Source organism: Gymnodraco acuticeps, unplaced genomic scaffold (genome assembly GCF_902827175.1).
Source record: "Gymnodraco acuticeps unplaced genomic scaffold, fGymAcu1.1, whole genome shotgun sequence".
Classification (NCBI taxonomy): domain Eukaryota; kingdom Metazoa; phylum Chordata; class Actinopteri; order Perciformes; family Bathydraconidae; genus Gymnodraco; species Gymnodraco acuticeps.
In genome coordinates this window covers 3649435-3671544 of record NW_022992126.1, presented here as the reverse complement: position 1 = coordinate 3671544, position 22110 = coordinate 3649435, and the positions used below count along the sequence as shown (strand labels likewise).

The 22110-nt window shown below is 39.5% G+C and overlaps 3 protein-coding genes across 3 annotated transcripts; 1 reads left to right on the top strand and 2 right to left on the bottom strand.

Moving 5' to 3' along the window:
- The first annotated feature begins 664 nt into the window (after positions 1–664).
- Positions 665–6049, top strand: emp1 (epithelial membrane protein 1). The gene is made up of 5 exons (XM_034203436.1): positions 665–881; positions 1658–1748; positions 2899–2998; positions 3240–3380; positions 4666–6049. Exons 2-5 carry the CDS (start codon positions 1674–1676, stop codon positions 4824–4826), a joined length of 477 nt encoding a protein of 158 aa, XP_034059327.1. The 5' UTR covers positions 665–881; positions 1658–1673; the 3' UTR covers positions 4827–6049.
- Positions 5746–13276, bottom strand: zgc:101679 (uncharacterized protein LOC450058 homolog). The gene is made up of 12 exons (XM_034203435.1): positions 13153–13276; positions 11342–11388; positions 11071–11143; positions 10328–10487; positions 9851–9919; positions 9616–9736; positions 9421–9513; positions 9134–9198; positions 7187–7268; positions 7017–7063; positions 6593–6648; positions 5746–6487 (listed from the first exon to the last, which is right to left on the bottom strand). The coding sequence occupies exons 1-12, from the start codon at positions 13209–13211 to the stop codon at positions 6406–6408; spliced, it is 954 nt and encodes a 317-aa protein (XP_034059326.1). The 5' UTR covers positions 13212–13276; the 3' UTR covers positions 5746–6405.
- A 98-nt stretch (positions 13277–13374) lies between these two features.
- si:ch211-243a20.4 lies at positions 13375–16687 on the bottom strand. Its single transcript, XM_034203534.1, has 6 exons — positions 16264–16687; positions 15559–15825; positions 14705–14826; positions 14237–14352; positions 13982–14091; positions 13375–13883 (listed from the first exon to the last, which is right to left on the bottom strand). The coding sequence occupies exons 1-4, from the start codon at positions 16355–16357 to the stop codon at positions 14263–14265; spliced, it is 573 nt and encodes a 190-aa protein (XP_034059425.1). The 5' UTR covers positions 16358–16687; the 3' UTR covers positions 13375–13883; positions 13982–14091; positions 14237–14262.
- Between the last annotated feature and the right edge of the window lie 5423 nt (positions 16688–22110).

The following is a 22110-nucleotide window of genomic DNA, read 5'->3' as shown; positions in this document are numbered from 1 at the left end:
CAATGTTGTGAATAAATGATTGTCTAATGAATGTCGCTGATGTCTGGGGTGCTGCTGTTTGAATCACTTCCCAATGCCCCATCTTAAGAAATCATTTTCTGAGCCTAATGAATGGGCAATGTGTGAAAACACAGGTAAAGACACACTATTGTGTGCCCTAAATCATATTTCATATTCATAAAAAACACAGGACAGCTATTAAGATAAGAGAGATAAGAGTGTTGTGCCAGAGTAACAAAGACACAATAGCAACATAATAATAAAAGTAACAATTGTAAAAATAAAACTGTACACTAACAGTGCCGTACAAATATCAAATAAAAAACATAGATGGTCAAATGATGATTGTAAAAAACTATACAGTGATGAGCAGTCACCTATATAGTGCAAAACATAGTGGCTGATCATTTGCAAGTTATTATTGCACATTGTTATTAATATTGCTCATGATTTAAGCTGAAAGTGTTTGTAATGATGATCATAATAATTGTGGCCAGAATGTAACAAAGATGTGACACTCAGGTAAGAAATCTCCCGGAAAATAATTGAGCTTGAAGCAGTCTGTAAGGAAGGTAATTGAAGGAGAAAAAGAGGTGATACAAATCAATGGGACAATGAATGATTAGAAGACTCTGATCCTCTTTACGCACCGTTTGGAGATGAAGTGGAGATGAAGGGGTGGAGCACAACCTGAAGGTTTTTGGTTCGTCTGGACATTTCATTGAGGGGAGAAAAAAAGAAACTTTCTGGGTGGGGCTTGGTCCGAGGAAAGAGAGGGAATGGAGAGTGAAAACAGGATGATGTGTGTGCTGTGAATTCAAAACTGGGTGGGTCTACACTGTTTCACATTTCCCAAAAACTCCCGGCGCGTTAAAGTACAGGTAACGTTCACAGCAATGTGTTTTACTTTGTTAAGTTATTGTTTGTGTACAAGACGCTGTAGAACGCTCTTACGTATGGTGTGTGTGTTTTTGTCACTGTGTAGAAAAGTTAACTATAGATTTTCTTTGAAGAATGGTGCGGATGTGACTGAGCGCAAACAAGTTTTGTAAAGAACAAGCAACTTCAACTCTGTAGATGAATGCAACGTATCAGTAAAAAGTGTTTATAACGTATGTAAAAGTTAGGTGTGTTTTTATTTTGGTTTTCTGTCGTCGTATTCTCGCGCTCTTTTCAAAGTTGTTGACTAGGATCTGTGTGCGTGTGTGTGTGTGTGTGCGTGTGTGTGTGTGTGTGTGTGGCACCTATTTGGGAATGCCCTCACAGTCTAAACAAATGCGCCTTTCTTGTCGACGGAAACAGACTAAAGCAGTTAAGAAAGTCGTTAAACAAACGGATAAGTGTTTATTTTGGGGATTACAAATGACAGGCAACATACATGCGCTGTTATTCAAGAAATACATAAAATATGTGAAACTAGTGGTTGTGAAGTGTGTGGCAGCAGATGTGCGTTTTTCAAAAATGTGTCCTGGCTGGGGCGAGTTTGGGCTTGCATGCAGCGTCTCTCTCTCTGTCCGTTTTTTTTCGCTTTGTGACTTTACAGTTTTAATGTGACAGCTGTGAATGGTTGCTTCCTCACAAGCCTTTCTTATATAAGTCTGTGCTTGGAAAATACATAATGGTGTGCATCCTTCCTTTCCCCCCCCGATGTTATCAGTTTTCAGAAGGCCACGATGTTGATGCTAGCAGGAATCGTTCTTCTGCACATTACCACTATCATCCTGCTGCTGGTGGCCGCCATTGATAATGTAAGTGAATTAGCTTTATCTTTTGTTTTCTCATTTAACACACTCACAGTGCTCAGAGGAAGAATAGGAGGCTGATAATGGGCTAATAAATTCCTACCAAATGGCTCTTTCCAGTGCTGGAATGTAACAGTACATTTACCCAAGTAGGCCTTCTGCAATTAAATACATTTCAAGGTAATTGTATTTTAAATATCCTTTGTATTGTATGCTACTTTATACTTCGATTTAACTACATTGAAGAGGGAAGTATTGTAGTTTGATATCTCCACTACATTACGTTATTCCTCCCATTCCTGTCCAGTGAAAACCATGTATCAGAGGTGTTGCTTTTGAGTGTTTGTTATAAACAGAAGGATTCTCCCAATTTCTCCTACAAAAATAGTTTGTATCAAATTAAATTCTTAAAAAACCATTGCATCAGCTGAAATTGCTCTGTTGTAAGAGATACAATCTTACAGGGCTACAAATATATGAAGATATTGTGGAATATGAAGTGTTGCTGTAATTGAAACCGACCAAGAGGGTATAAAGGAGTTTAAATGAGCAGAACTACAAACTTCTACAGCCATAAAATACAACATTAATGCAGCAGTAATATTAATCAAAAGACGGAAAAGGAAATTGTACTTCTCATTGAGTCATTAGTTTTTATACTTTTTGTAAATGCGGCTGATACTTACTTTTACTTGAGTAAGATTTTAAATGTAGGAATTTTTTGTTTTTCGTAAATTATTTGTACAGTTTTACATTAGCACTTGAGCTTGAGTAAAGGACTTTAATACTTCTTCCACCACTGGCTCTTGAACAATTTTCCAAACTCCCAACATTATACAGTATATACATTTATGGTGGCAAAGGGCTGCACGTGTGTCATTAAACCACTTGGAAATACCCAGAAGTCAAATGTCAAAATATGTTTTTGGTATTTTGCCACACACAGTGTTGCAAAACATACAGACTTTCACCAGCTCTTACAGAATATGTAAAAAACAAACAGCCAACTCAATAAGAGCAGGAGGGGTCACTGAACAGGAAAATAATTGAATGACAAAATACTCAAACAAAGTATTTCTTTACATACGTGGTGAAACCATGTATGTGTCTTCATATTATGTTATGTATTCATTATTACCTTCCTGTGTATCTTCAGGCCTGGTGGGTCACTAACACAGTGTCCACTGACTTGTGGGGCAGGTGGGAGTTGGCAAACTCTGCATGGCATTACACCAACCTGAAAGACTATCCTGAGGGTAAAGTTCATATGTTGACTTGATCTGAAAGGAGATTCAATGTTTTAAGCTGTAGAAACAGAAAGAATGCTGATTAGAAAATGTGTATCTTCTACAGTATGTAAATATGTTTTCTTTAACTACTTTATGAATGTTAATGAGCAGACCAGTTATAGTGCTGAATGATGCAACATTTACACTGTGCTAGCCTCTGTCTTGTTGTGAGTCCTTCACTGACTGTTTTGTCATCCCGTTGTTGCAGAGTATCTCCAGGCGGTGCAGGCCACCACAGTGCTGGCCTGTATCTTTGCCATCCTGGCCTTGTTTGTGTTCGTAGCTCAGCTGTTCACCCTGGCCAAAGGCCAGAGGTTTACCTTCTCCGGCATTTTACAGCTAATCTCCTGTAAGTAACCCCGAGTCAAAAGTCTAAACTGCAGCTGAAAATGTTTATTTGCTTTTAGCTGAGATTTGTTTATTTCTATGGAGGATGTTGGGCAAATGCTTGACTTTTTAGACATGTATTTCTCTGAAAATATCAATAACTTCATTTAATAGGACATGACTGACCGTACAACATATTGAAATTCATTAACTTTCTTCAAGGACATTAGGAATATCAGCATGTATAGTGGTAAAACAGACATGGATGCAGATACAGATCCACATACAGAACATTGACTTGTTTTCCGTAGAATCTCAGGCTCTAGCTGCAATAATTAATCGTTTAAGTAATTTATCTTGCAAATATGGCATAAAATGCGGTTTTATTTAAAATCTTTGGGTTTCAGACTCACAAAACCAAACATTTAAACACATAACCTTAGATTTTGAGAAACCTTGATTAGCATTTTTCACATTTTATAGTCCAAAATATAGATTTGGAAAATAATCAGCAGTCTAATCAATAAAGAAAAAAATGGTTGGTTGTAGCCAGAAATTTGATTGAAAGTCGGTGCGGTTGAGATTGTACTGTCATCATGTCTTGATTATTTTCTCAAACTTCAGTCTTTCGATCTTAAATATAAAACTGAGATGGTATTTTCAGGAAATTTGAAGGTGCCAGAAACCAAAATAATTTATTTTGAGATGCAGAGATTTGCACAAGTGAAAGTTCAAAAATCTGTAAATCTATATTTTTTATAAAAGTATTTGATAATGTCTGCATCTAACAAATTATTTATTGATATCTCATAAAAGAAAAAATATATATATTGTAAGGACTGGGACAAGAAAGGCTTTCCTCCTTACTGATTGTCGGCAACATTAAAGTATTTCAAACTGAATGGTGAGAAAAAATCACATTCATACCACTGAATTATCGATATCACATTAAGATTTCATGCTGTGACAGTTGTCTGTAGAATTCAACATATGCATGGTTAAAAGAGCTTTGAACTACACTAATCTTTATGTCACAGTATAATAAAGTAAAGAGGGTTAATGATGGATTATATTTGACACTGCTGCTAGTACATCAAAATACTTGAAGTGTAAAAGTAATGGACTTTGAACATGTTTCTAATGACTATCTTTGGGAAATTAGAAAAGTGAAACTGCCATGTTTCTCATTTAGTTGTAATTGCACTGAAACTGTCCTTGTTCATGAGTGTTATCTCATAATGGGAAAAATAATGACTTCTTAATAGCCTGTCGTGTGTATTTGACAATACTCTCCTTCTCCCCTGCAGGCCTGTGTATAATGATAGCAGCCTCAATCTACACGGCCGAGCTTCACCCCAACGAGACGGAGGGGGGGTTCGGACACTCCTATGTCCTGGCCTGGATCTCTTTTGTCCTCACTTTTATCTTAGCCATCACCTACCTCATCTTGCGGAAGAAGAGCGAGTAAGAGGATGAAAGGAAGGAGGGCAGGCCAGAGATCATGTTCTCAGTTTGAGTTTGGGAAATGAAAGAAAAGGATTTGTTTAAAAAATTGGAGGAAAAAACGTAAGATCTTTGATCTACATCTGCAGCTAAGAAAATAGGAGGGAAGGGGGGGTTTATGTCCAATTGCTTACAAGAGCCATTTGTTTAGATTTAGATTTTTTTTTTATGGAAATAGAAGTCATGCTTGCATTACATGAAGGGCTGAACTTGACGATATTACTTCACTGATTTCTATTTGATGAAAGGGCAATATTTCACTGAGTAGAGCAGCGCAACACAAGGGATGGTGCAACCTTTAAAAGTGCTTATTTCATAACAGTGTAACCATAAAATAATTCATAAATCAATGTTCTTTTAGAAAGTAGTTACATACACATTTGGAGAACTGTCCATATCAGTTAGTAATGTAAAAGAGTAGTTTGAACTCTGGAGAAAGATGGTCTTTCTTGCAGAGAGGATGGATACCATTCTGACTAAGATAAAGATTGGAAACAGTTAGCCAACCACCAAGTGTGAAATGTATAATTGTTGGTTTTAGGACTGATATCAACTTGACTAACTTGACGTTTGGTAAAGCGCTCATAAAAAAAACAAGAAGCTAGACAGCGTTAGAGGTGCTGGTTTGTGGATTTGGTTACCGTTTGACTAGTTTCCATTTGCACACTTTTGCTAACATACAGTAATAAGACAGGTATCAAATATGTTCATCCAACTCTCTGCAAGAGAGGAAGAGAATAGCTTACCAGAGCAAAAACTATTTTTTAAAGAAAGCAAAGGCCCTTTTAAGATTTAGTAGTAGAAAGTACTTGTATCTGTGAAGGTATGGCAGGTGGGAGAAACTACGGGATTCCTATCTAACAATCAGGAAAGACGAGCCTTAATACACAGTACAAGTTTAATCATGTATCCTTATTTTACAACTGAAGGATAGTGTATCTTTTTGTTTTATGTACATTGTAACCATTATATTTTTGTAACATTTTGTATTGAGTGTTTTTGGTTGATTTCGTGTCTGTGGTTGGCTGCTATCATAAGAAAGGTACATGCAATTTGTACAAGTGAACAAGGGATGGAGGACAATGGTGTTTCATTTCACCATAATTCAAAACTATGCAATAGGTTCGTGTGTTTGTAATTACATTGGAATTTAAGCCATATCATTTATTAATAAAACAAATCATAACACAAAGCCTTCATGTTTCATTTTTTAACTGCTATTAATGCAACAAAGTCACTGTTACATAATAAATATGGATCAATTCAGTAGCCATAACTCACAAGACACAAGATTATATTAAAATTAATTTAAACTAACTGAAATTAGCATCCTAAATAAAAACACTTCTTGAAAATTCTATTGGATTTTCACAGACTGCTTAATAAGGTCAAAAGTTTTGCATTGCAATCATTTCTGCAAGTTACAACATTGAGGTTTTGAAAGCAAATCTTCCTCAGGCCTTACAACAGACCCAGTCAGAAACAGGAATGTTCCGTTATATAAAGTATCGCTCCCAGAGGAAGTGAGTAAAACCTTGACTGCACTAAATGCCTTGGCCAGACGGCGTGATGCGCTCCTGAACCACCAGATGGAGAAGATGGTTCTGCTCAGCACTCAGAAAGGGCCTGAGGAGAAGAAAACACATAATGAATATGGAAAATTAAGATTGAGAAGCAATAAAAACGCTGCTCAATCCCCCGCCACATGATGGAACTTTTCTGAATGCTCACCATAGCTCAGTCTGAAGAGACTTGAGGGACTCTGTGTCTTTCTCCTGACACGCCATCTGCAAAACAGATTCACTGTTATGCACTGCACAAATAAAACCATAACTGCAAAATCAGATGACCTTGAAAAATTCCCAGGATTTTGTTAAGGTTTAAGCTAATTTTTAACATTTTTCAATACTGTGTATAGAGTCTGTTGTGAATAAACATCAATCTGGAACCTTGAATATTTTATAATTGCGTCATATTGAAAGACACATCAAAGTCTGAACACTGACATTGAATGCTGCAAATAGAAAATGATAATTTCATTGTCAAAGGAAGGCAAACTTGAGCACAACTCTGTGGTGACTGATTTTCCTGTATGAGACAGGAAGGATCAGGAAATCCTGTGAACCGTCCCAAGAATGTGAATGATGAAACTCACCACCACAGACTGCAGGAGCAGGAAAACATTCTCAGGCAGGAAGGTCACTGGAGGAGAGGAAAAGAGCCACGTTTACACCACTTCAAATACATGGCACTCAATAAAAGACAATGGTTAGAAATCACACCCTGTTGCTCTAATATCTTGAATGAATAGTGCGCTGCATTCACCTTGGCTGTGAGGGTCGAAGGACTCCCACGCGTACCTCTCCAGGGTCTGGGCATGTTCTGGTAACAGCTTCTGAGGCGGAGGCTGGACAGGAAGACAGCAATGTTGGACTGTTAAAGTGTTTCTGCACCAGTAAATACAAATGCAACAAATAGCAATTTTCTAAAATTCTGATTTGCCGTTAGCACTATAATTGACATTATTGACAAACATTTTTGTACCCAACATGTATATGTTTGGAAAATGTTAATGTATTTGTACTGTATTTATAATAAAACGTTAGACCAGGGGTGGCCAACCAGTCAGAGGTTAAGAGCCACATTTTTTCTATGTTACTTCAAAGAGCCACATCAAACACACAGTCACTGATACTGCTTGTTTCAGTTTTTTGTTTTCTGGAGACAAGATTTCAACCACGTCACTGATGCATTTTTGTGGCATTGGGATATATTTTTTAAATCCTCTGGAGCAGAGAGAGGAGCTGTGGATTATTGTTATTGATTAATGCATCAGTGTTTCTTAGTGTCAAAAACACTAAACTCACAACTTAAAATGAAAGCGTTTAGTTTATTTAATAAAAGAGCACATGTTCAATGTGAAAAGTGACAGTAGTTATAGATTATTTGCAATTTGGTGCTATATATATTTTTAAAAAAAATTATATATATATATTTTTTAAACACCTTGAATTTCAGGGGGGGTGTGGGGCTCCGTTTGTGGGGCGCAGCGCCCCTCCAAGACAATGGTAGGGGAAACACTGGATAATGTTTAATCAACGATAGGTTTCCCCCCCTCAAAGGTGATTGGTTCACTGCATCGCAGGTATTATTGTGATTGGCTCTTGGGCCACATTAAAATTATACGCGCTGTCATCCTCTCATACTGACACCACACACAACATACATAACACGGGACGAAAGTAACGGAGTGATTTTATCCGAGCCCAAACAACTTTGACCGGCCAAATTACGTCAGAATTATCAGCATTCAATACTTAACAGACCTACTAAATATCAGGTTTAACTGTCAGGAGTAGCTAGTGTTGTCACGGTACCAACATTTTGGTTTTGATACCAAGTCAAGAATTGCGATTCCGATTATTTTTCGATATTTTCTTAAAAAAAAGGGAAACGGTCTTAAATGTAATTATTGTGCTTTATTTCACACCAGAACCATAACACAAACTTTTAAACAATGAGAACAATAAATAAAATAAATGACAAGAATTCGTATTAAATAAAATTAATAAATGTCTTACAGACAGGCCTCGTGGTGTCCGTAGGCTTGCCCTCACTGTCAGAGATATAGCTAAAATACTTCCAAATGTCGCTTCTGGCGTCTTTTTTGTCAACAAGCCGAGGCGCAGCGGCAGTTGCACTCCCACTTGCAGCCATGCTTCTCGTTTTCTCACATGCTCTGGCAGCTAGCGCGTGCACGAGAGAGGGGAGGCACTTAGAGCGTGCTTGAGAGGGGAGGGAATTAGAACGTGCTTGAGAGGGGCGGGACTGCAGGCACGGCTGCAGTGCAGGGAGTGGAAGCAGAGCGCTGAACACACACGGCTCTTATTAAAACGGCGCTTTCTCACCGGAGTACTTTTCCCCGTCATTCTTAAAGTACCGATACTAATGAAACGGAGGAATCGTAACGTTTTTAACGGCAGGGTATCGTGGTACCTTTCAAGTATCGGTACACCGTGCAACACTAGTCAGGAGTCAGTGTCTCTCCCCCAAACTCACACATAAAATTCGATATGAACTGAAGAGCCGCATGAAACTAGGCAAAGAGCCGCATGCGGCTCGAGAGCCGCGGGTTGGCCACCCCTGCGTTAGACAAACAAGTTCTCCTGAAAACCTTGATGTTAAGATGTTTTCTACTCCACTCATTTTAGCCTTGCAGGTGTTACAAATTATAATATAATTATTGAAATATAAAAAAATCAACAAGCTTACCTCAAGCAACATCAGCAGCAGTACTCTGGAGACCTCACATTTTGCCACAATGTCCAAAAAAGCACCTTTTTTCAAGGAAAATTAAGATACAGAAGAGAAATGTATTCATTTTCTTATCAGATCCAGCTTTAGATGTTTGTAATTAAAACGTTCTTAGCGCTACATTTGTTCTGATGACATTGAAGCCTACATTTAACCTGCATCATTGGCAATCCATTTATATTTAAGATTATTTTATGCAGGTAGAGCCTAAGATTATTATTTTGTATATAAATTCAGAGCCTCACCAACGGGGGTGCTGATGCCTGGAAGCTGCAGTCCTCTCTCCTGGCACGTCAGCTGCATCTCTGTGAACACTGACAGAGCACCGTCGTAGTCACCTGCAAAACACAAGAGACATGAAGGCTCAAACTGCAGAAAATCAAGAAGAATCTCACATAAAACACACATCAACTACATATCAGAAGACAAACTGAACTCACGTGTTAGTATTTTACACGTAGCCATTTCTCCCATTGACAGCAGCGCTTCAATGGGCGTCTGTGTCTGCAGCTCTGCAGCCCTCTGGTAATGGACGATAGCCTCCCCGGGTCTGTTCATCTCCTGTTGAAACCACAGAGGGGGAGAGGTTAACAGGTCAGTTTAACAACAGTATATACAGTTGCAATCAAAGCAAAGATAATTTATCGTTTTTACATCTCTGATCCAAAGTTTTACCTTCAGTGCGTTGCCCAGTTCTAGACTCAGGCTGGCTGCCATCACAGGCTGGTTCATCTCAATGTGCACCTGTAACCCATTCATACGTCAGCATTATCTTACAGTCTATATGTATAGAAATGTGGAAACAATCGGGAATGGACTTTGTAATTTATTCTGCAAACCATAAATATGTAGTCCACGAGAATTGAACACAGTATATACAACTATATATGAATACCACATTATCCACATCAAATGTAAAACGAATTGAATTACTACTGTTCAAAGATTCTCTCCCCACCTCCCTCTTGTTGTTTTTTTAGTGTAAATATTTTGTAAAAAAAGGTAACAAAATGCTAAATAAACAAAGCTGGAATCCAAAACGTTCTATAGATATTGCAATTTTGTTATCGTGAATTCTTGCAATAATAAATGTGTAGTGACTAAATGATAACAAGGCAGCCTTACTTCAAGCATTATAAAAATAGGAATCACCTTGATGGCAAAACTGTAGCAGTTGAGAGCAGCCTGGAGATGCTCGTCGAAGCCCGGGGCCTGCAGCGCCCGGTTCTCTTTCTCAGACGTGAGGAACAGGCGTGCAGCGTCGGTGAGAGCCAGCGCCTCTCCAGGAGCGTTAAAGAGAGTCTGCTCACACCTGCAGTGAGACGTTCAGGATGGGTAACAACAACAGATGAACATGACACCCATATGTGACTGTTGAACATTCTATACCAAAGCCATGCACATTTAGAAGTCTACTCTTCTGGGTCAGCTTTACACAAAATATGGAGCTTGGCTTGAGGGATTTGATCCCTTGCTGCCACAGGAAAGATAATGTAAGCCACTGTTGGGTGATGCGATCTAGATTAGAGTCAACAGTGTCTCAAAGATGTTGGATGTTGTTGATGTCAGAGTGTGTTTAGGGAAGTAGACCTATTCAACACCAAACTGGGAAAACCCATGCTTTATGGGCCTTGCTTTGTGAAAGAGGTCCCACGCAGAAAAGGGCCAAACTGTTGCTAATGTAAAGTAGGAACCAGGCCACATTATGTAACATTATGTATGTTGTACCATATACTTTTCTCTCGATTACAAATGGGTGGACAACACTAAAATAATCTGCAATACACAATGAACACATACGTTGGGCTTTAGAATGTATCTTTTATTCTGTTAAACACTGACCTGGTTTAGATCAATATGGTGCAACATTTATGAGTTTACACTTGTCCACTCACCGAGCCATGGCCAGGTTACAGAAAGCCGCATACTGAAGGCAGTCCTGCTGCTTCAGCTCCTTTGCTAACTGACCTGAACTCAAGTGAAAACAGGGAAATGCAAATTGAGAAGAAACTGATGATATATATTATAGATGATATGAAGGAGAACAAGGAGAAGGCCGGTGTTGGTGTCATGTCGTGCATAATGAACGCATACTGTAATGTTGACACCATAGGTTGACACACAGTACAAGGTAGCGTGGGGTTGTTCAGAGATACTGTCACTTACCAAACTGCTCACTCGCCTCCGCTACATTGGGTTTCCGGAGAAAACGTCTGCGACAAGGAAACAAAAGCCTTTCAATTTTCTAAAAATATTACACTAAGAAAGCTCAACCAAATACACTTAATCTAATATTTGAGGTGCTTAACATTTGAATGAATGATGCCTCGGTAGTAGGGCAGTGGCGGAGCTGGGGGGTGGCTGGGAGTGGCCACGGCCACCCCCCAGCTGAATCCTGGCCACCCTATTGGCCACCCCAAACACCCTCACCACGGGGGCCCAAACTATTTTAGAACATTAAGAAAAAAAATTGTAAAAAAGTAACCTTTCATCATTCATCAAGAATTAACATTAATAGGACGTTATATCGATAATGTACTCACTAAACTTACAATTCATTTAACTTATTTTCTTACAAAAGTTAATTATCCAAAACCTCTGTACACCCCCCTCTATTTACATGTAATGGTTTGGTCCTGCCTCCAAACGCGGTGCAGCACCGCAAGCACTTTCTAGCAGAGTGAGAGCATGTTAGGAGCAGGGATGCTACTGTAGTACTTACGTGTGAACCATGTCTCAACGACTAACAAAGTCAGGCTTTCAAAAGAGAAAAGAAAGGAGAGAAAGACAAGAGAGAGGGACTAAAGAGCGACAGTATGTCACCCAGTTTTTCAAAGCAAAGGTGGGTGTGGTCTATGAGTGGTGGAAATGTGTCTGTTAGCTACGCATAGTCCATTGTAAATAATAATTGTTATGTTTTTTTTTACTAAGCTGACATTAAGTACTGTTAATATCTATACAGGTTTTTAATTTCACTGCTCTTTTAGCTGACATTTAGTAAATGCAGGTACATTTTTAGCAGCTATTCATACTAAATCAGTTGTCCCTCCCCCTGGTGCCAGGACCAACAGATCCATTTCTAGACTCAGCAGCCCTGTCCCCCCATAAGTGTTATATTTTCACAGCTCAGTGTCAGTAAATATTGTGCGGTTAGTATTGGACTACAAGATAGATGCAAGCCTGTACAGGTAGTAGGAGTTGTTTAAAGCATAAATTAGTCGGTTGGGTTCTGGAGGTGTGGTGACAGCAATTGTGCTTGGTTGGCGTGGCCTGAGCCTGGTGGTGGGGCCCAATGTGATATCTTTATTCTTAACCTATCATTTAATTTAAAAACTCTTATTTAAATGATGTGTGTGTGTGTCTCTGTATTCCTGATGATACACTGAGAGAATGAGCTCATAGGGCTGCTGATCATCATAAGCTAAACAGTCTGTATATTGCATTACATTTGTATAATGTAAGCTTTGTTGATACTTTGCCTGCGGGAATACGGAAAAATAGTTAGATATACTGAATATTATTTGATCTATTCCACCACTTAATCCCAAATAATGTAGAGGTGTGTTGTAGGTGCCTTAAATAACCCCTTATTTTCTAGTGAAATGTATTTTTATTTTCATATAATAGTGATTTCAATGCCACCCCAAAATGATCACTGGTTCCATCCTGGCCACCCCACTGAAAATGTCCTGGATCCGCCACTGTAGTAGGGTTAGCTAGCACGGATGTAACTATTAGCTGTCGAATAACGCCATAATTAATCAGTTACTATCATTCATGAACTTAGCACTTTACATATTGACATGATATCTGCATTAAAAACTACAATCATGCACACAAAGCTAGGTTAAATAGCGTAATGTGACGTTAGCCTAACATAGCTTCTTAGCGTCTGCAGCATTATTGTCTCGTAACGTTAGGCTATTCCTAATATTCTGTCATCAATCCATATGAAATGATGAAACTCAAAGCCTTACTTCTTTAGTTTATTCGACACAGCACGGTATCTCGCCAGAAAATCGCCCTCTGCAGCCATGATTAACCCAGAAAAACACAACAAACCGAATCAGGAAGTGCAGCTGAATGGAGCGTTGCCACTGGTTCGTAGAATCGACACCAAACAATGTGATTGGTCCGCATAGCCCATATCAAAGATTGAAATGCCACAATTGTAATAAAAAAACTTTATTACAGCCTCAGGTTACAGACAAAATACAATACACTACTTGGAATAAAATACATACGAAGCATGTTTAAAAATAAATTGCATGGGTTAAAAAAGAAATAACTTAACTTTACCTAATATACTTATCCGTATGCACAGTATATAATCATTATAAGCCCAAAATGATTTTAGTCATTAATCTTGAAAATACATTCATAAATTAGACTTCTGAAAACACGTAGCTTGTAGATTACTCCTCATTCAGCCACAACACATATAAATGAGAAGATACGTTGCAGGAATCAGACTCTGTAGCACACGTCTGTACAGTTCTGAGGAATTTATGCTATTTTTTAATTGTGCTCCAGTGCATTTGAAAGAGAAACATATTATAACATGATAATTTAATTTCAAACATTTGCACTCACTCTGGCCCTGATGGTCAAACACAAAGCAACAATTCACATGGTTATTTATGATTCAAAAATTCTCATAGACACACTCAAATGTGCCTTCATTCTGTTCTTGTGGGGTTTGTGGCATCTGTGGAGAAAGTACAAGACACGTGATCAACTACAACAAAAGCTTGGTTTTTCTTTTATAACAGCAAAAGTGACGAAGAAACTGAAGTCCACACTGACCTTTTCTTGTGGTTCCTTTTTCTTGGGTTTAGCTTTTCTTTGGTTTGGCTCTTTCTTAGCAGCTGAGTGGTCCAGCACATCATAAATGGACCTGGTCGAGTCTCTAGACTCTGAAAGAAGTTTTGTAATACATTGTCAACAAATGGGAAAAAAGGAACGTGAATGCAGTGAAGATGGTCGACAGAAAAGTATTGTGTTAGTTGAATTCAAATGAAAAGCGTCTGTCTCTATTCTCTTGAGAAACAACGTTCTTACTGCATAGAAAGACGTAGAAGGAGCTGTTATTGCATCCATGTTGTCTTCCTCCACCTCTCTCTGCTGCATTCTTCTCTGTTCTGTTTTCGTTTTCTGCCGCTGTCACCACGTTCTTTCTACAAAAAGGTAATTTTATGCATCAAGAGAAAAATGAATATCAAAACTGGATTACATGCAAATTAGACTAAAGCACATGATTCAGTTTTTGTTATGTCGCAGTTACCTCTTTAGGTTTGTGTCATGTGAATGGAGTAAATTCAATGCTTGAATATAATAATTTGCACAAAATAATCTGGCTTTATAGGACAGACCTGCCTTTAGACTTGAGCTATGGAAACACCAGTCATAGGAAGAGGTAACAATGAGGTTTTGATAAAGGACTCAACTTCATCTGGAGCTTTAAAAACTAAACAACAAAACTGCCTGTCACACAGCAATATTCTCACATTGCAACACGTTGTTTCTTACCCCATGTCCTCTGAAGACATACACTGAGCCGACCACACTGAAAACCAGCAGCACCCCCGTGAAGACGGCGACCACGATGATCCCTGGGTTATCCATAAAGACCTGCTGCCTGTAGCCCTCATCTGGAAAAATACCATTTAACATTTGATGTCAGTATGTGAAGCAATATTTCATTAATTGGCTGATTTGGGCTTTTTTGTATGTAAACTGAACACTTTCATTCAGCATCAGTACTAGCACTTGTGGCTTTGCACTTTACTGAACAGTACTTTCCAACCTGAAGGGTCCCAACATAAATCTCAATGGTCACTTAAAGGACAACAAAAACATTTATTCTGTCCCACAAAAACAAATCTGTTCATTTAGAAAATACGAAATTGAGTTTTTCCTGTAAAATATACAAAAAAGGTTTTGAGGGGCTCTAAATATCCACATCAAAATGCATGTCCACTCAATGAAAAAAAAACGAATCCAACAATATTACATTTGTTGGAAGCTAGCTTTAGCAAACATTGTGTAAAAAAAACGTTCTCTAGCAAAGCCAAGCAGAACTCTGTTTATGCCTCAATCTGTTGACACTGGCATGTATCCATCTGATAAAGACTGCACTTCCTTTCCCACAACTACATCACCTTTTCTTCACTACACATTTATGCTCATTTAATCTAAATCACTGTTTTCATCTGGTCAGTCTTGAAATTGATAGTCATCCTATGCTATCCTAGTGCTTTGAAAATGAAAATGAAGAGGATCAGTATACAATCTGGTATTACCGCAAATCTTAACTCCTATAAAAAAATCTATATAAATAAAATTTTTCATTCACATTCTCTTCTTTTAGTAGGCCTACTCACCTCTCAGACGAAGAAACCAATTCACTTTGGCTGTTTTATATTGGCAGCTGTATTCTCCTGAAATGCTCAGGGTTTTCAGCTCCACTGGTAACCTGAGCTTCTCTGCCAGGCTATTCTCAAGGATTTCATAATCATATATCTTGTTTTGGAGCGGATTGGAGCATGAGAAGGAGTCACGGCTTTGGTTTGCTGGCATTGTCAACCAACAGATAATGTGGAGATCTTCGCCTTTTATTCCCACAAACACTGAGCGGTCCATGCTGAGTTCTGTCAGGAGACATGACATAGAGTACAAAGAGGAAATGTAATCGTTTAATCGTTTAATGAGGTAGTGGTTGAACAAAATATCTATTATTAAACAAAAGCACCAACATGCTTTGGTTTGAGTTTCATAAATGTGATGATTTTCAGTTTTTCTCTCTTTTGTTTCAGTAGAGACTAAGTATTTTGTCGTCTTGGCTGGACAAAATAAGTAATCTGAACACTTCACCCTGGTTTTTTTTAATAAACAATTACACATTTATAGATGAAACGATAACAATAAAAACTAAACATAAGTTGATAATAAGAATAATCATTACTTTTTACTTGATTTGAAGCTTAAGAAACACATATCTTAACTTATTTGGCAGCAAACAATAAAATAGATACATTAGTAATTTCCAAAGGTTCCATTTCAGTCAGAGAACAGTTTGAATGGCTTACCTGGTGTGCCCATTCCTGTGCATTCAGAAAGGAACAAACAGACAAATATCCAGGTCCACAAGAAAGAAAGATGCCAAACTTGTTGAGCTCCCATGTTCTTATCTTTGGGTTTTTGTAGAGATGTTTATAGTCTTCTATGTTGAGGTTGTTCCAGAAATCTATTGAGTGTTTCAGTTTGTCTTGGTTAATAAACTGCAGCGTTGGGTTTCCTGTTTCTGGCAAAACCACTTCCTCAATTTGTTCAAAAAAGAAAAGAGCATTAACAACTCTGTTTCATACAAGAGACATTTAACATTAAAGCTTGAAATCAATGAACAGCATAATGTTACATCCACATCATTATAAAATATAATATTACTACTTGCTTTGTATTGTGTTGAATGGGATTATTTCTTGTTGCAGTTCTTCTGTGACATCAGCTCCTGGAAAAGTGAAGTGCAATGTTGGCCTTCCACCACAATGAGACAGTGTTGTTGGGGAAATAAAAGTGAGCCATGTGCCCACACCATTATCATGTGTGTGTGCAGGGCCGGCCCTGACCAATTTGCTGCCCTAGGCAAGATTTTAGCTGGAGCCCCCCCCCCCCTCATTTATAACTATAATGATCAGTATAAAGGTGTGCCTTTACCTCACTGAGCTGAGGTTATCAGAGCCGGTCAGTCTTTCAGGAGAGAGCTCTCTAAAGCTCCCCCCCCCCCCGCGGCCGTTTACACAGTAAATTCCAATGTTAATAAAAGCACACATAAGCTGTATACGTTTTTTGGAAGTTTGATTTATTTTAAATGAACACAAATACAAAATGAAAACCTATAATTGCACACTAAAACCATTATTTAAAAAAAAGAACAATTTCACATAAACCTCTGGTTTTTACTGGGGCTGGGACAGTTCAACTTGATTTTGGGGGGGGGGGGGGGGTGTGCCATAGTTTATGGGCGCTGTACGCAATATAGGCGTAGTTCTGTGAGTATAAGATAATAAGATGTACTTTGTTGATCCACAATTGGGAAATTGTGTTGTTATGAAATACATTTTTTATTTTTTTTTCATTTCTAACTTTTTTTCTTCTTTTTTCTCCCCAATTTTCGGCGCCCCCGATGGGTTGATGCAGGTTAGCATTCGCCTATACTGCCTATGCCAAGGGCGGGCCCTGTGTGTGTGTGTGTGTGTGTGTGTGTGTGTCTACTATAAGTAGTTTGTTTGAATGTAATAATTATGTTGTTTCATTTATCATTTATTGAAAAATTAATCTGAACTTTTTTATCTGTTACGATTATAAACTGAAGCAATATAAAAATGACTCCCATTAACTGAGTTTTAAACATCAGCATATCCGGTCATAGTCCGGTAATTACCTGCTAACGGAAACTCTGCTACACAATTCTTATTATTAGGGCCCGAGCACGGAGCGCTAGGACCCAACGGCGTCCTAGCACGAAGTGCGAGGCACCTATTGTTATTGGTGGAATTTTTTTTTTTTCTGCTGGCGTTTCCTGTTTTTGAGGCTTTTAGGACGCTGACAAAGTTGTATAATTTTGCACGGACGCAATACCGGTGAAAAATACAATATTCTGGAGTCAATGGGTTAAATATTCCAACGTGCTAGCGCCACCTATGAAAAACCCATTTCGGAATAAATGTACAAAGTCGCACCGTAACTCCAAATGACCTGAAATTTTGCACACATATCCGGGTGGACCTGCTCTACAAATAATCCTCCTGGAACCCTAAGCTCCGCCTACATTTTATTTTATTAAAATTAGCATAATGTTCAAAACAGTTAAATATTCACTTACATTTCAATTTTCAGTTTTTCAACACCAAACTTCGTATACAGCATCGGTGGAGGGTCAGACACATTACCCTAGGAGATGAGCATGTTCAAACGATAAATATTTCCGCCATGAATTAAAACGTACTCGCAAAAAGGTGGGGCTTAGAAAGAAATGCTCATAACTCATCAATAATGTATCCAAACATCACAGATTTAAGTAAATAGGTTCAGTCTGTCTTGGGGAATAGGCTTACCAAATAATTGTCATTTAGGACTATAGGGGGCGCCAAAAAACACCACCAATTTATAACTCAAGAGCGGATGGACAAATTATTATTTTATTTTTTTACACATACTCTCGGGGTGACTACGAACTCAGATTTAAAGTGCCGCAACAAATGCAGAATGTGGGCGTGGCCTATACATTTTTATTTTATTGCGATAGCATAAAATGAGCTTCAGACGCAAAACTTGGGACACACGTCAGAGCCCACGACCTTTTCAAGAATGTAAAAAAAACCCGTAAATTTTCAAAAACAATGCTCAGCGCCCCCTATTGTGTGGTAGTCACATATAGTTTCTTAGAACTTCGCGAATTTTGGCACAGACATTCCTCATGGAATTGCGGACATATTTGTAAATACATTTTATTAGCCCCGCCCCCCAGGAAGTACGCCATTTTGAAATATTTGCGTTTTTCAGCCATTTTAAGCACATTCTAGCGAACTCCTCCTAGGGGAATGATCAGACAAATTCCAATGCAGGACAGGTTTAGCCCCTATCCAATATGATACTTAATTGAGGAGCACATGTTTGAAAAATTACTCGTGGAGGTCGTAAGCTAACAGCGAATACACCATTTTTGACGATTCACATGGCACAAATTGCTCCAAACTGCTCGCATATAATTTTTCCGATATTCACGAAACACTGTATACATATTGCTATTATGATTGCACACATATTTCAAATTGCCTTCCATTAGCCCCGCCCCCCAGGAAGTCGGCCATTTTGAAAAATGTGCGTTTTTCATGCATTTTAAGCACATTCTTGCAAATTCCTCCTAGGGGAATGATCGGAAAAATTCAATTCCAGGACCAATTCAACCCCTATCCAATATGTTGCTAAATTACGAAGAAAATAGTTGCTAGCTCAAACGGGGAGCTCGTAAGCTAACGGAGAATGTACCATTTTTGACGATTTACATGTCACAAATTCTTCCAAACTACTACATTTCCATTTTTGGAAACCTTTACAAAGTGGCACCGTAACTCCGAATGACCTGAAATTTTGCCCACTTATTCGGGTGGACCTACTCTACATATTATGTCCTTGAACCCCAAAGCTCCACCTACTTCATTTTTTTTAAATTACCATAATGTTAAAAACAGTGAAATATTACCTTAAATTTCCATGTTTTCTTTTTCAACGCCAAACTTAGTATACAGCATCGGTGGAGGGTCAGATACATTACTGTAGAAAATGAGCATGTTCAGTCGATAAATATGGCCGTCATTAATCTAAACCTGTTTGCAAAAAGGCGGGGCTTACAAAGAAATGCTCATAACTGGTTAGGGTTTAGGGTTAGTCACCCCTAACCTACACACACACACACACACACGCACGCACGCACGCACACACACACACACACACACACACACACACACACACACACACACACACACCACACACACACACACACACACACACACACACACCCGGCTCTGCTGGCGGCAAAATCAATTACAACAGACACCTATACACTCCACAACAGACACTTACTGACTGTACAACACACACATACAGCTCCTAAAGCATATAATGTAGATCAGGCTACAGCCCTTGTATATTTTATTATGTGAAGCACTATATGGTTTCATGAAAAATATCTACTGTTTACTTGTAGATATCTACTAAAGCATACAAATAAAGTGTGTAATAGGCCTGTTACATATATTATTGATGTTCTCACTGTAAACATCGCGTCACAATGAAAGCGGTTGTATTAAAAATAAATAGCCTAACATCCAGGGGAGATGTGATTAGTGAGTAAACAAACGGTAAAGGGCGGAAAGTCTGATTTACATTTCATCATCTTGAATAACTTATAATCACAACGGGAACAGTTTGCAGAGCTGTGCTTCGTTGACAAAAGTCCAGCCATGCGTCACGCCTCTTTTAAACATCACTGCTCTGGAGAATACTTCAGTGTACCCTCGGTTATAGCTCCTCCAGAGACACTCCTCTCTCCTCTACATCTTTGTACCCTCGGCTATAGCTCCTCCAGAGAGACTCCTCTCTCCTCTGCATCAGTGTGCCCTCGGTTATAGCTCCTCCAGAGAGACTCCTCTCTCCTCTAAATCAGTGTATCCTCCGTTACGGCTCCTCCAGACAGCCTCCTCGATAATCGATCCTCGACGACCCTTTAGAGAAATTTGTTTTCCTTCGAGACGGCGCGGCGACATCCGTTTCCGGGTCGCTGCCGGAGGACCTCGGAGTCTGGGACGCGAAAATTATAGAAATGAGAAACGAATCATTTCCCAGGACTCGCGCGCGTCTGCTTGACGCCGGGACGACCGGCTGCCCTCCCCGACAGGCGCACGGACGCGAGGGCCCGCTCATCACTGTGCGCACAAGTGCGACCGCACTTTTAATTCTTATTATTATTGAAACATGACCGGTAAGTTTCAAATTTGTCCGGTAAAATAAATTCTTTCCGGAAATTTGACCGGCAAGAAAAAATCCTAGCAGAAACCCTGGTGTGTGTGTGTGTGTGCAGGGCCGCCCCTCCCTACAGGCCAATCACGCAGGCTGCATGGGGCCCCGCCTTGCGCAGGGGGCCCCGCCCAGAGGGCCTCAGCTGCTGTGCGCAGTTCTCCGCTCAGTTCTCCGTGCACCCCCGCGAGAGTGAGAGGTGACAAGGGGAGCACGTCTGTAACCCGACACCGTTGCAATGAATCCACATCTGACCAATCACGGCTTTGATACGGCCACTAGTGCAGGTGAAGAGATGTCGGTGAAAAGACAGTTTCAGTCCGGCGCACAAAACATGAAGAAACTAGAGCATCACTCGAAGGTGGGTTATTGTATGAGTCAAATGTACAACTTACGAATGTTGTATAAGTCAAATTGCCAATTGCCATATTAAAACATCAGCTGCAATTCACGACATGAAGAAGGCAGTCTCTGCAGAGCATAGGCTATAACAGGCATCCTCAAACTACGGACTCCGGTCCGGATCCGGACCGAACCACCACTGTCTCCGGACTCTGAGCAAATTATACTTTTCATATGTATTATCTCTCTGTATTATATGTGAGACATCGCCACAACGCATTCGCAACGAGTCAAAATTCTCCGCTATGTCCACTGCAAACAGCGCTCTGCATGTCTGACTGTTCCACTGTGTTCCACCTGTGTGTGTCAACGCTTTGGTCCAATCACATTCAGCATCCAGTCAGCGTTTTTTTCCCCCAAACAATCTGCGAATCAGAGGCACAGTAGGCGGGTCTTCGCGGAATGCGGGTGGGAACAATTTGTGTGTCTCTTTCAACCTGTCTAAGTCAGAGCGAGAATTAAAAAAAAAAAAATTCAGAGCGAGAGTTAACAGCTCATCTAGTTCCATCTGTACTGTAGCTAGTAGCCTAGTTTCACCTACCGGGGTGACAACTGACACCCTAAAAATTGGCCTTGCCACCCCAGTTGGCAGCTTTGTTTTGAAAGAAAAGTTGTGGCTCATCGGACATTTATGAGAGAAAGTCTCTTATGTCCGAGTGCAAGTGAATGCAGCACAAGATGCACGTCATGCACGTCCCCCGGTCCTGGCGCGAGCGTGGACATACGATTGGCGGCGATTTCATTTTGAACTGGACGGCGCAAAACGAGAAGCATTCGGACCCAAGCACTGAAGGAATGAGGTATTTGCGGTCTACAATGACAGAGAAGAGACTGTCAGTTTGGCTGTACTCAGCATTGAATCAAAACGCACTAAAGCTGTTGATCTTAATACGTTTGTGAGGCGTTTTGCTGAACAAAATGGTAATCGCCGCATTCAGCTGTAATAGACATGTCAA